The 12387-nt window shown below is 49.9% G+C and overlaps 1 protein-coding gene across 1 annotated transcript in view; it reads right to left on the bottom strand.

Annotated features, from left to right (window-relative positions):
* The window catches only part of bckdhb (branched chain keto acid dehydrogenase E1 subunit beta), a 31697-nt gene extending 19697 nt beyond the window's left edge, over positions 1–12000 (bottom strand). Inside the window, exons 1-8 of the mRNA XM_049024693.1 lie at positions 11768–12000; positions 10790–10867; positions 9026–9094; positions 6778–6911; positions 5847–6002; positions 5541–5649; positions 1774–1871; positions 107–217 (exon numbers count right to left, since the gene is read on the bottom strand). Coding sequence (XP_048880650.1) covers positions 107–217; positions 1774–1871; positions 5541–5649; positions 5847–6002; positions 6778–6911; positions 9026–9094; positions 10790–10867; positions 11768–11915 — 903 coding nt within the window. The 5' untranslated portion in view covers positions 11916–12000. The remainder of the gene's footprint in view (positions 1–106; positions 218–1773; positions 1872–5540; positions 5650–5846; positions 6003–6777; positions 6912–9025; positions 9095–10789; positions 10868–11767) is intronic.
* Positions 12001–12387: the final 387 nt, after the last annotated feature.

Here is a 12387-nt window from a genome sequence, read left to right on the forward strand (position 1 = left end):
AAGCGGTCTAGACGGCACCCTCTACCTGAGTGGAGGACAAACAGCGATGAAGGACGGCCCCTCTCCAAAAATGTGACAGAATATATCCTGCCTACTGGACTCCTACCTTGCAGACTGTCTCCGTGTCCCAAGGCAGGATCGTTTGCAAGTCGATGACCTCGCAGGACACGCCCAGTTTCTCCTGAGCCATGGCCGCCACCTCCTTCACCACATGAACCTGTGAGAGATCAAAAGTTCAAAATCGGCTTCGCCTCAACGGCGCTGGGCGACCTTGTGGCATTCTCCGCATCGTGCGTGCTGGTCGCCCAAACCCAAACAGTCTCACGCATTGCTTTTGATTAGGCACATTCTGCTGCAGTATTAATCTAACTAGGCTTTTATAAAACACTTCTTTTCCACTGCATGTCATTGCTGCTTACAGATCGGAGGAAACATCAGAAAAACGATTCAAATAAACTTCTGGCAGATAACACAACCTTCACCTCAACAAGCACAGTAAATTAGGTCCTTATGACTTCAAACAGCCCCGAGCTTGTGTATGTTCCAGGAGCCACATGTGTGTGTGTGAGTGTGTGTGTGAGTGAGAGAGAGAGAGTGTGTGTGCGTTTGCATGAGCATCTCTGTGCGGCCTACGTGTTCACACAGGACCACCCTGCGATTTTAATGCAGTTTGGCTGGTAGTTTAACCAGCAGACGAGCCCGTTGTGATTATTGCATTTTATTGCCCCCGTTACACCCCAACGGGGAGATAAAATGGCCGCTGAGGTTCAAGTCTTACACCGTCCTCCCCCAAACCCTGGCAGCCCACTTGTCCTTAAATTCATGCCGCATCAATTTTCTGTAGCGAGCAAAGATCCATCTGTTGGTGAAATCCGAAGACAATGTGAGAAGGGAATTTAAAACGAGTGCGTTGAGGCTGACGTTTGCATATCTGATCAGCGCAGCCCAGACCACCTGCATGGCCGAAACCTGTGGCTCAAGGTCGCGGCCCTTCCTCAAATTAAACTATGGGTGTCATCCCACGCGGTTCCCTCGTACAGCAATCCGGTATCAAGGTGGAGCAACAGACAGACCGCTTGGCGATGAGAAGCATCACTGCGCTACTGAAATGAACGCGAAAATTAGGAAAAACTAAAGAGTTTGAGCCGCGCTGGCAAAGTGACAGCAATGCTGGTGGGACGAGTTCAAGGAGACGGAGGTTGAGGCTCGCAGGACACGCCGGGGCAGGATGTAGGAGGCCGGCACAGGGGAGGAAAGGAAGCGGCAGGACTGATTTACGCTGGTGAGAATGCGCCGGAACAAATAGTGTATTTTCTGCTACGCTTGGCCCGGCCAGACAGCGCTGAGCACAAAAGTCTGTTGCCAGACCAGAGCTGGAAGACGTGGTGGAGGAGGGGACTGGCTGCAGATGCCCCTCCTGTGGCCTTGGGATTTCCCTGGCGGGGGGGGGATCGCTCACCCTAGTAGGGTGGACAGGGGGACAGCTGAGGAACAGGTACGGATGTGCCAGCCTGCCGTTTGGATGCAGTTTCTAAGGAAACCACAGCTTTCAACGACAATGCCAGGTGTCCCAGGACACTGTGGTGCAGTTACAGGTGGGAAGGGGGTGGGATGCCATCGCCACACCCCACACCATCCCCCGCCTCCAGTTTGAAAACTTGTATCCACCAGGAAACCACCCCCTGACGAAATCAGAATATTGGCACTCACCCAATGTCCCCAAACGCATCCTGCTAAGGCCACTGGTAGCGCCTCAGTCTGATCGTCACCCACCTGTGTTCCCCAAGCCACCAGCGTGACGTCACTCCCTTCCTGGAGGACCTCGGCCTGGGACAGCGGGATCAGGTAGGGCTCTGTGGGGACCTGCTCCACTGTGGAGGGAGCAGAGAAGACCGGCACCAAACAATCAGAAGATCGTCCCTACAATTCACACACACACAGCAGTACTGGTTTGTAGGGACAGGAGATCCAGGGTAGTGAGGAAGGTCGAGCATCCCCACAAATCTGAAAGGAAGTCGAACCCAAGGGCACGATGCCAGACCCCCAAAGATGATCTGCAGCTCAGGAAGCAAATCCAGTCCAACAGGAAGACACTCCTGCACAAGGCCTGCCCCCCCCAAGAAAGTCCAGAAATTCAACAAACCCGCACGAAAGTCAGTGGGCTCGGGCCAAAGGCAATGAGATGTTACCTTAATTTCTGTTACATGCCACCCGATGCAAACACTAACTTCACTCAGGTGTGATGGACCAAAGCCCAACAAAACCACAGGAGTGAACAGCAATGAGAAGATAAAGCTCATCTCTTTTGGGAGGGGAGCAGGACAATATCGTGGCTTGTGGAAGTTCAGCATGTGGGTCAAGATAGTATGAGGATCAGCAGTATGATGCATGAAGGGGCTGAGATAAGTCCCCCCCCCCAGGAGCCACCGTGTATGATTAACACCAGTATCCATAGCGACTGGCAACCCACCCCGGTATGAGGCATATGGTCGGTATACTTATTTCTGGCAACGCTAGCTTAGCAGGAAGACAGTAAAACGGTCAGGACAGGCCTGCAATTCGAAGCTGGAAGTGAAGAGATGGGGGGGGGGGGGAATCCTGGCCAGCAGGGATGCGGGGGACGAGGGTGTAATTACTGCTATCTGGCATGAGAGAGGCCACAAAAGCAGACCCTCACACACACACACACACACACACACACCCTTGAAAACCGAGACTCACATCTGACCAACACAAGGATAAGACTCTGGGGCAGATGGGAACCAAAGTCCGAGCTCTTAGTGACACCAAAGAGGCGTCAAAGAGAGAGAGGAGAGAAAGAAAGAGACAGAGCAACAAAAGAGACTGAAAGAGAGAGAAAAGAAAGTAAGAGAGAGAGAGAGAGAGAGAGGAGCGAGCATATGACGGTACTGCAGATGCTATCAAAATCCGCCCAACGCTTCATGAGATGCCCTCCACTCTAAACATTCATACCAAGCAGTGCTTCAGTCATAGCCAATGACATAACTGGTATTTTCCCTGCCATCTCGGTCCCCAAACTCGAGCCCCAGGCACACTTTCCTCATCAATCACTCCTTCCTTTTACTGCAGGACAGTGATAAAAACCACAACAGGCATTTTACTGCCCCTAGTAACACCAACGGCACATTCCATGGGTCTTCTGGGTTCACCACCATCGTATTAAGAACTTGTCCAGGGGACACTGAGTGCCCAGGTCAGATTTCTAAAAGGACTTTTCCCCGAAAACAAGCATTAATTTCTGCATATTTTTCAAGGTCAGGCCAACCTGTTCCAAATCCCTACGGTAAACACCACGATATAAGGAGGGACTTACATGGCGCCCCAGATAAAAAACTCAGAACTCAGAAGCCGTGATGTTTCCGTACGAAACGATGAGGAAATGCGTCTTTTAGACGGGAACGTCGGTTGCTTTCTGATCGTGTGTGCTTATAAACGAGGACTGTGGCCAGTTTCCTGGGAGATTTCCCATTCCCCCTATCCCTCCAGTGTCACTCCAGGTCAGGAGCGTCAGGAGACTTCCCTGGAAGGACGGACTGCAGTCAGCACCCCCCTGCCCCCGCCCCTCCACACTGGTCCGGGGGGGAGCGGCTCCTTCAGGAAGCTCTCACTTTTCCCACAGACCAACACGAGCAGCAGCAGCTAATGAAGGGGCTGCTGGAAAAGTGACAGGGAGACAGAGAGAGGAAACATCTTTCACTTTAATGACACTGCTATGCGTCCTCCTCTGCCATCGGGGGTGGGGGGGTGGAGATGGGAGCCAATTGGCCTGCTGGAGTCGCCCTCCGGGGACTCTACCAGGAGCGAGGCTGGAAGGAGTTGGGGGGGGCTCTCCCAGCTGCCCCTAGACCCCCCAGCACAGGCGTGGAGCACCCGTTCCGACCTCCAGCTGCGATTCGGGACCCTCCAGCTCACAGGATGCAGTGTCACTGCTTCCTGGTCCCGGGCCCAAATTGGAGCGAGTCTCAACTCAATAACAAGATGGCGCCGTTAATCAACTAGTGAATAATGGATATTTACACAAAAGTGCAATTGAACCCAATCACACAACCAGGCTAGATGGTTCATGAAGGTCCCGGTCACATCCCATCACTGCCTGGTTCTCCTAAAGTGAGCAAAGGAGGTCAAAATGCAGCCCTTCTGACAGATCGATGAGGCACCCGCTGCAACTACCAGCCGCCATTACAACACACACACACACACACACACACACACACACACACACACACACACACACACACACACACACACACACACACACACACACACAACACACACACACACACACACACGGTAGCAGCCAGTTGTAACACAACACTGGAAAAACTAAACATAACCCCCCCCCACCCCATCACTAGACGTGACGAAGACATCATCCCCAGCAGCACTGACGTGTAAGGGGTGACAGGGACAATTTATGCCTCAAACAGGAAGCTCAGCCCATCCAGCAGGGTCAGGTCACAGGGAGGCTGACAGACAGACAAAGACTGAAAAAGAGAGACAAAGATACAGAGGGACAGAAAAATAGAATTCAGAATCAGGTTTATTGGCCGTGTGTGTGTGTGTCTGTGTGTGGCACACATAAGGAATTTGTTTCCAGCTGTTGGTGTCTCTCCGATACTACAATAGACAAATAGAGTGACAATAGACAGAGAGAGTAACAGAAAAACAGACAGACAGAGAGAAAGAGAGAGAGAAAATGACAGAGAGAGACAGAAAGATACAGATGGATGGAGAGACAAAACGAAAGTAACAGAGACACAAAGAAACAGACAGAGGCACAGAAGACAGTGACAAACAGAGAGTGAGAGACAGGACCAGAGACAGACGGGCAGTGATAGAGGGACACAGACAGTGACAATGAGAGACAGACAGACAGAGACAGGGATCTGCCCTCCTCCCACCCCACAGACTGACTGCCGCATGCCTCAGTATAGCCCCCCCCCCCCCCCCCCCCCCCCCCCCCCCGCACGGTGCCACACACAAACTCACACCGCTGCAGACAGGGAGCGAACCTACACAAATTTGTAAGTGTCTGGGCTATGCCAAGTGCCCCGGAGACTGGCCGCTCTTCAGTAAACATCAACAATGCATCGACTGGCATATCGTCAAACAACTCTGCCCCAAAACGTCATCAGGAAGGCATTTGCTACGAAGCGAGAGCTGCATCACCTTAAAGGCTGAAGAACCAACTGCACAGCTGTCCAACTTCAAAATAAGGCTCATTTTCAAACAAAATCAGCATTTCTCCCGGAAATCCCCGGCCAGATAAAGGCACATTCACATACAGCAGAGGACCCTATAGGGAGCATTAGTTGTCCCAGCAGCCCCAGGACCAAGGGGGGGAGGGGGGACCCTCATTCAAGATGTCAGAACTCACAAGCCATGGGCCGAAAAAGACCGGGACAGGAAGGCCGGCAGACGGCCCAGACAGGCAAAGGTACGGCCAGCCAAGCAGGAACATGTGACCAGAAGAGGACCCGGTGGGGGCCACCTTCAACCTCAGACACATGAACACGCACCTGCTGCTCGATAGAGAATCTTGGGCTCGAAGAATATGCAGGGGTTCTTGTCGGCGATGCAGGAGAGGAGAAGACCCTTGGCTTGGACAGGACTCCTGGGAATCACCACCTGAAAAGAGAAACGAAAAGCATGGCATTTACACCTGGAGAGAGATCACACTACAGTTAACACTGGAAGAGTGTTAATCTTCAGGCAGGTGTGCATATTCATTGCTCATATTAGGGGCAATTGGAGCATTCCAAGTTTATCATCTTGAGTGTGGGTGACACGTGCGTGACGAATCGCTTCTTTCTAGGGAGCAGCACCTTGATGCCTGGGCAATGGGCAAAGAAGGCCTCCGGGCTCTGAGAGTGATAGAGCGAGCCGTGGCCCACGCAGCCCCAGGGAGCGCGGATCGTCAGGTTCCCGCAGTCGAACATGTTCCCCGAGCGATAGCGGTACTTTGCTGCTTCGTTCACGATCTGGAAACACACAGGAGCGAGAAAGAGAGTCAGATGTGGGAAATTCTCCTCCTCAAAGGGGTCAAAGGATCAGTAAGACCCCCCCGACATAAGAGCGGGCGGACAGGACATTGCCGCGGCGAAGCCGTCCCTGTGCCCCACAGCAATGTGGCTTCCTGTTTCCATCTCGTGTTCTGTCGCCATGGTGAGGCACTGCAGGATGGGGGACAGGGCGTGCAAATGCACTTCTCTCTAAGCACCACACTTCAGCATCTCCAAAGCAGCTCTCGGGACCAGGGTTAAGACAGACTCTGGGATGTAGTTCTCCAAAGGCTATAAATCTGAATTCCTATTCTGATTTTTAGTCTGACTGATCTTCCCTCTCAGCAAATAATGTCAATGGTCCTGGCAACAGCAAATACTGATATCCAGTTCACTATTTTTAATCATCTGTTTTTCAGTCATGCAATTTCTCATTTCATCCTTCTCTTAGTATACTAATTTGTTTTTGCGTCACACACTTCCCTTCAACTCCGGAAGCAGGAGGAAAAGCATTTCACTACGCGAACGGGTGTATGATTGTATACGAGACAAATAAAACCTGAAAAGTATACCTGCATGGGGGGAGAGGAACCTAGAGACATTTTTATGGATGGCAAAACCTAAAGGGGGGGGAGATAGTGAGACACCAGTCTAATTTAAACCTTCGTCCTATGACAGGCGTAGTGGTCAGCACAGTTAATGATTAAAAGGGTCATTACGAATTGCTGAGGAGGCAAACTGCACTGAGTCTCACCTGGTCAAACGCCGGGAAGATGTAGTCAGCAAACTGGATCTCTGCGATAGCAGTGGCACCAGCCACGGCCACACCAATCCCAAATCCCACAATGCCTTGCTCACACAGGGGGGTGTTGAACACCCGGTCTTTACCTGAAGACAGACAGACAATTAGACACGATTGCTTCTCAAGGCCCAGGCTGGTAACAGGAAAGAGGGACTGCAAGGAATGCTGGGAAGACTAGGAAACAGGGACTTCTGGGTAATTCCGCAGTTCGCCCTACATGCTAACACTGCTGCTGTGAATTGCTGGGACAGCAACACGGCTATGGACCCCTGAAGCTTCGCAGTAGATCCACGTTCTCCATAAAGCCATAAAGCTGTTGGGCCAGATGTTGGAACCAGTTCAAACTTCGGCATCAATTTCAAAAGGTATTTTTCACAGAGAGCCGCAGGAGAGCCGCGGATTTAAGCTGGAATTTTCCCATTACACTGCTCCGCGCGAGTGGAGCGCCTCCTGCTGCATCTCTGCTGCACTGCACCTCGCAAAACCTCCTTCAGAAGCACAGGAATTATGACAATACACACAGGTGTGCAACTAATGAATGATTAAATATAGATACATCGAATCAAGTGTCCCTCTAGGCGGTGAGGGATGGCGGGCTTCCCGTGAGACCCGCTCCTCGGCTGATCTACATCAAGCCCAAAACAAAACCAGCCACTTATTATAGAATTTCCACTTATACTGGACATTTGGCGGCTGCCAGCTGACGTCGGGCCACAAAGGGGAGCAGGTAAGCCAGTTGGGGCCGCAGGGCATGTGTGTCAGCACCAGGGGGCGCCCTGGAGCCTGCGGCATTCATTACTGCACGTGCCAAATGAGTGACGGGAGGTCAGTGGCTTTCAAAGGGAACCCAAACCAACACGGCAGCAGAAAATGAACAGTCCAGTGGCGTGACATCAGCAGTGACACGAGGGGGGGTGAAGAGGAGGATGCAGCAAAGAGGGAAAAAAAATGTCATTGCTGTCAATTGCAAACAGGACAAACGTCTTGTTTTGCCCAAAGCAGCGTCCAATCAGGACCTTTGTTTGCACTGCTAAGGACAAAGTGCACTGCAGTTTGCATGGTAGGGGAAGGATCAAATCCAGCATGGTGTTAATCATATTAATAGAGCACCAATAACAACTATAATCACCAACTGGTTTTCAACTGGGATTCTGTGGTAACACCACAAGGCGATTGCAGTGAAACACCATCAGACTCTAAGACAAGGCGGCCAGCTGAGTGGACAGGATGCTAACTCTGGCAGAGGCGGCACCTTCACCAAAAACAGACACCTAAATACTTTCACTTTAATATGGATTTTAATTAGAGTTAATACCTGGAATATATAAATTTACATTTTATCTATCTGGCAGACAATATTATCCAAAAGTAATGAACATTTTTGAGAGCAAGCAGAGTCTGAGATCCCTGGAGCAACTGGAAATTAAATGCAAATAAAAAAGAGTAAAAATCATTCTGTCGTCCCTGGGTCTTGAACCAGGAACCTTCCGATGACAGACACAGAGCCCAAACCTGCTGAGCCACATACTGCCCTCTAGTCACCGACATACAGACAAGAATGAAAAGGTGACAACATCAATTCTTCTAAGCACAGGTGGAGAGTTAGTTTGGCTCTTTAATAAGAGGGAAGGGCGAAAGTTGTCAAGAAGGAATGCAGAGTCCATCCGCCGATGCAGGCGGTAGTCTTAGAGAGGTACGTCTGCGTTCTTTTCAAATCGACAACCATTCTGCACAGACATAAATGCTATACAGACTGCACAGGCCCCAGTACAGCATGTACATCAGTCTCATACATTAAATACAATGCATTTCAAACTGAAAACTGCATTATAAAAAATAAGCACATCCTGAAAACAAATCTGTCAGATTCAGTTCCTCGAATGTCATCCAGTTGTAAACTTTGCTGCCACCTAGTTGTGAGACTACAAGCTACAGACCACCAGACCGTTCCATTGAGGCTGAAGGGGTTTAAGCACAATGAATAACGAGGCTTAAAATAAGATAATGATTACGAAACTATAGGACTTTTGACAGTGGTTCAATCTGTTGAACTCGGGGACGGGTCAGGTACCTAGCTTAACGATGGTACTTTTAGGTGAGGAGTTACAAATCACTCTCCCCCCTGCTTGGTGTATTTAAAACGGCTTCCAGCAGCCACATTGGACAGACATGCCAGGGTGGACAGACACAAACAACCTACCGTACTTGTCTCGGAGACCCACGGTGCAGCGAAACACGCCACCAAACGCCACATCTTCCCCAAATATAACTAGAAGACAAACAGAAAGCAGTAATGTCACTTCCCGGAAAACACAGGTGTGTAAAAATAACAAGGCATTAAGAAATTTACAGCAAAGCCGCCGCGGATGCGGACGCTGAAGAGTACGAAAATTAACACCGATTCTGCCAAAGTCAACCAACCCAGCACAAACCTCAGCCGTAATCAGTTTACCGGATTTATTTCCCACTAATACTTTTTCCACGCATAATCAACCAATCATACGATCTGGGAAGAGAAACGGTTCAGAAGACCAATGGAAACGCAAGAAAACTCTGCATTTGCTGTATGGTATCACTGCGCCAAATGCAGGGGTTAGAAAAGACTCTTAGAGGAGAGGGCCCTGTTAGGTACAGAGCGTGTCGAAACGGCTTCTCGCTACAAGTAATATTCTTGCTTATTCATTTGTAATTTCCCACGTGAAAATGAAATATTAAGTTATTCTTAAATACATCTTGCATCTAGCAGAATCTAGTTAGTGGGTGAGGTTTTGGCAGCAGTACGATACGCAAAATAAGTTAAAATACAAAAACGCAGGACAGAAATCATTTAGGAATGAATGTCTCCGACTTGAAAAATGAAAAAGTCTGGCCTGTGCTACTATGAAAATTCACATTAAAGGAGATGGAAAAAGCAATAATTTTAGCACAAAACTGGACTTTTTATTAAACCTTTGAATCTTTTAGTAACTTTTGGGACATTAACACTGAAGGAGACCTAGACCGCAGTGGCACGATGGTTAGCACTGCTGCCTCACAGCAAGAAGGTTCTGGGTTCGGTCCCAGGAACTTTCTGTGTGGAGTTTGCACGCTCTCTCCGTGATCACATGCGTTTCCTCCTATGGTCCAAAAGGGTGCAGATTAGCGAGTCTAAATTGGCCTTGTAATTGTGTGTGTGTGTGCAATGCCCTGCAGTGTGTTGGCGACTGTGCAGGGTTGGTTCCTGCCTGTGCCCCTTGTTCCCAAGATAGGCTCCGCGACCCCAGTTGGGATTAAGTGGTTATGGTGATGGATGGATGGAGGCCGAGACCTCAGGAGGCAAATAAGATGCATTTAAACTTATAATTCTTCATGTTTGGGACAGGATGAGAGCAGAGGTGAGAGGAGGACAGCAGACTCACCTTATTTGCTCCTCCTCTTTGTTCCAACGTCAGTAGTTTCTAAACATTTACAATTACAATTCTGAACTTGAAAGCACACAAACTTGCTTTAAATAACACTGCCACTTTATAATTCGTTTAGTCTGTTTCTTCTGTTCTGAAAAGGCGAATCTGGGCTGTGTTTAAAGGAAAAACAAAACTGACAAACAAACAGGCGAGAGAAAACAAACACAGCTTGCACTAAAAGGCTGGGATCCATGTGCCTCTCTCACACATCATTTGATCACATACACAAATCGGGGGTGTCCATCCAGGCCAGGGTGCGTGTTGGAATGCTACCCAGCCAGTTGGGATCTGGCCCCGAAAAGGGGGTGTGCAAGCAAACAGGCCAGTGAAAAGTAAGCTAGATAAGGAGTGCAAATATGGCAACAGACTCTGTGAGGATGTCTCTGAGGCCTGGGAGATCAGTCACGATTTCAGTGCAAGCCACACATCATCCCTACCAGGACGAGCCTGGATACAAGGCCGGCGTTCACACAGTGCCCAACGTCTATATCTGACCGTGTAGCTAGCTGCTAATCCCATACCTGCTGTGGGGTCACTGGAGAGGGTGTTGTCCAAGGCGCTGGTGATCGACTGGAACAGGTTCATCTTCTGTGTTGGGCCTGTTCGGATACAAAGCACCAGCATTTCAATAGACACACCTCATTACAAGGACCAACAGCCTAACATAACCTAACAAGGGAACATTTATCTGTTTAATACTACAATTACACACCATCTAAAAGGTGGTGCCCATGTTATACCACAGAGAATCCACATCCTCATTTCTGCCCTGCATTTATCATTTGTGAGGAAAGTGCCCTCCTGTATTTGGATAAAAACCGAAAGCCTTCTCTTGTACACGGGGTCAAGCTGCATTTCTGCCACACGGTGTCGCTGTTCGCGCCCCAGCAGAACTGGGATGCGACTTAATAAGAAACTAATGAATGAGAAGGTGTCCGCGCAGAGCGATTACAGCAGGTAATGTGTAGCATAGTCGCTCTGAGTGTCCAAACGCATTCACATAAAGAACTTTTCAGCAACACGTCACAGAGACACGCGAAGCATCCACAAAAGTCATAATAACCACGAGACACGCCTCCGTCTCATGTCCCTAGTCAATCATTCGATTATCCTGAAGACATCTAAGTATTCCACAGCATAACACGGACAGGTGTCAACAGCGTGGTTTGAGATGGAGGGTCACCCCCCTGCAGATGGCAGCACTGAAAGGGACAAGAACAGTCTGAGGTTCAGTAAAACCCCAGGATAAATAGTGCTTAACTGCGTTTGTACAAAGACACCCAACTCTGCGAGATCATAAAGGCACGAAATGCCACCTCCGTAAGAGTCACCACAAAGATATCAGGAGCGAACCCCATGCATGATCCCACATCGAAATGTTACCGACATGTAAGCACACATACACACAACAGTTTCCCCAGGAGCTCCCGGCAACAGACCCATCCTCCAAGGTTACTTTAACAGCCGAAGAGACAGCGGCAGCCCAGGGATCCTCTTACCATGACGTGTGGGGACTGGGTCCGGATGGAAGGTGAAGTGCGCTGCGGCGTGCGGGACGCGGATCGGGCTTCCCAGCCACCCCAACCCGGCCCGCAGCGCCTTCGCTCCGGACGCGGTGCGCAAAACTAACCGTGCGGCGGCCGCCATAGCAGTTGAACGTAAACCGGAAACAGGGGGAGAGACCGGGACGCCGTCACAGAGGGTGGGGTCGGGGACGTATTTATATGGCGCATCCGTCTGCGCGCACAAGAGCTTTCATGCAGAATCCTTGTGTATCCATGAGCGTAGAAGGGCACCCTGATACACAAAGAGCTGCCTGCCGGCATCCTTATGCTCACAACCCCCTGCTGCGTTAGACAAGTATACCTGAGCAGCACGGTAGAGGCAGGGGTGTGTACATGGCGGGGCCACAGGCCATAGCCGAGATGATTGGAGCTCAGAGTGCCCGCCCCCCTGTCACTCACCGATTCAAAACATACCATTGGCTACTGAGACTGGCCCTTGATTCATAAACTGGATCAGATTTTACGCGGTCTGAATGATTTACTGCTGCTGTTTAACAGAATTAGGATTCCCAGCATGCAGTCTGGGTAAAATCTAGGGGGTTTCTAAAACAAAG

Source organism: Brienomyrus brachyistius, chromosome 9 (assembly GCF_023856365.1).
Source record: "Brienomyrus brachyistius isolate T26 chromosome 9, BBRACH_0.4, whole genome shotgun sequence".
In the NCBI taxonomy this organism is placed as follows: Eukaryota; Metazoa; Chordata; class Actinopteri; order Osteoglossiformes; family Mormyridae; genus Brienomyrus; species Brienomyrus brachyistius.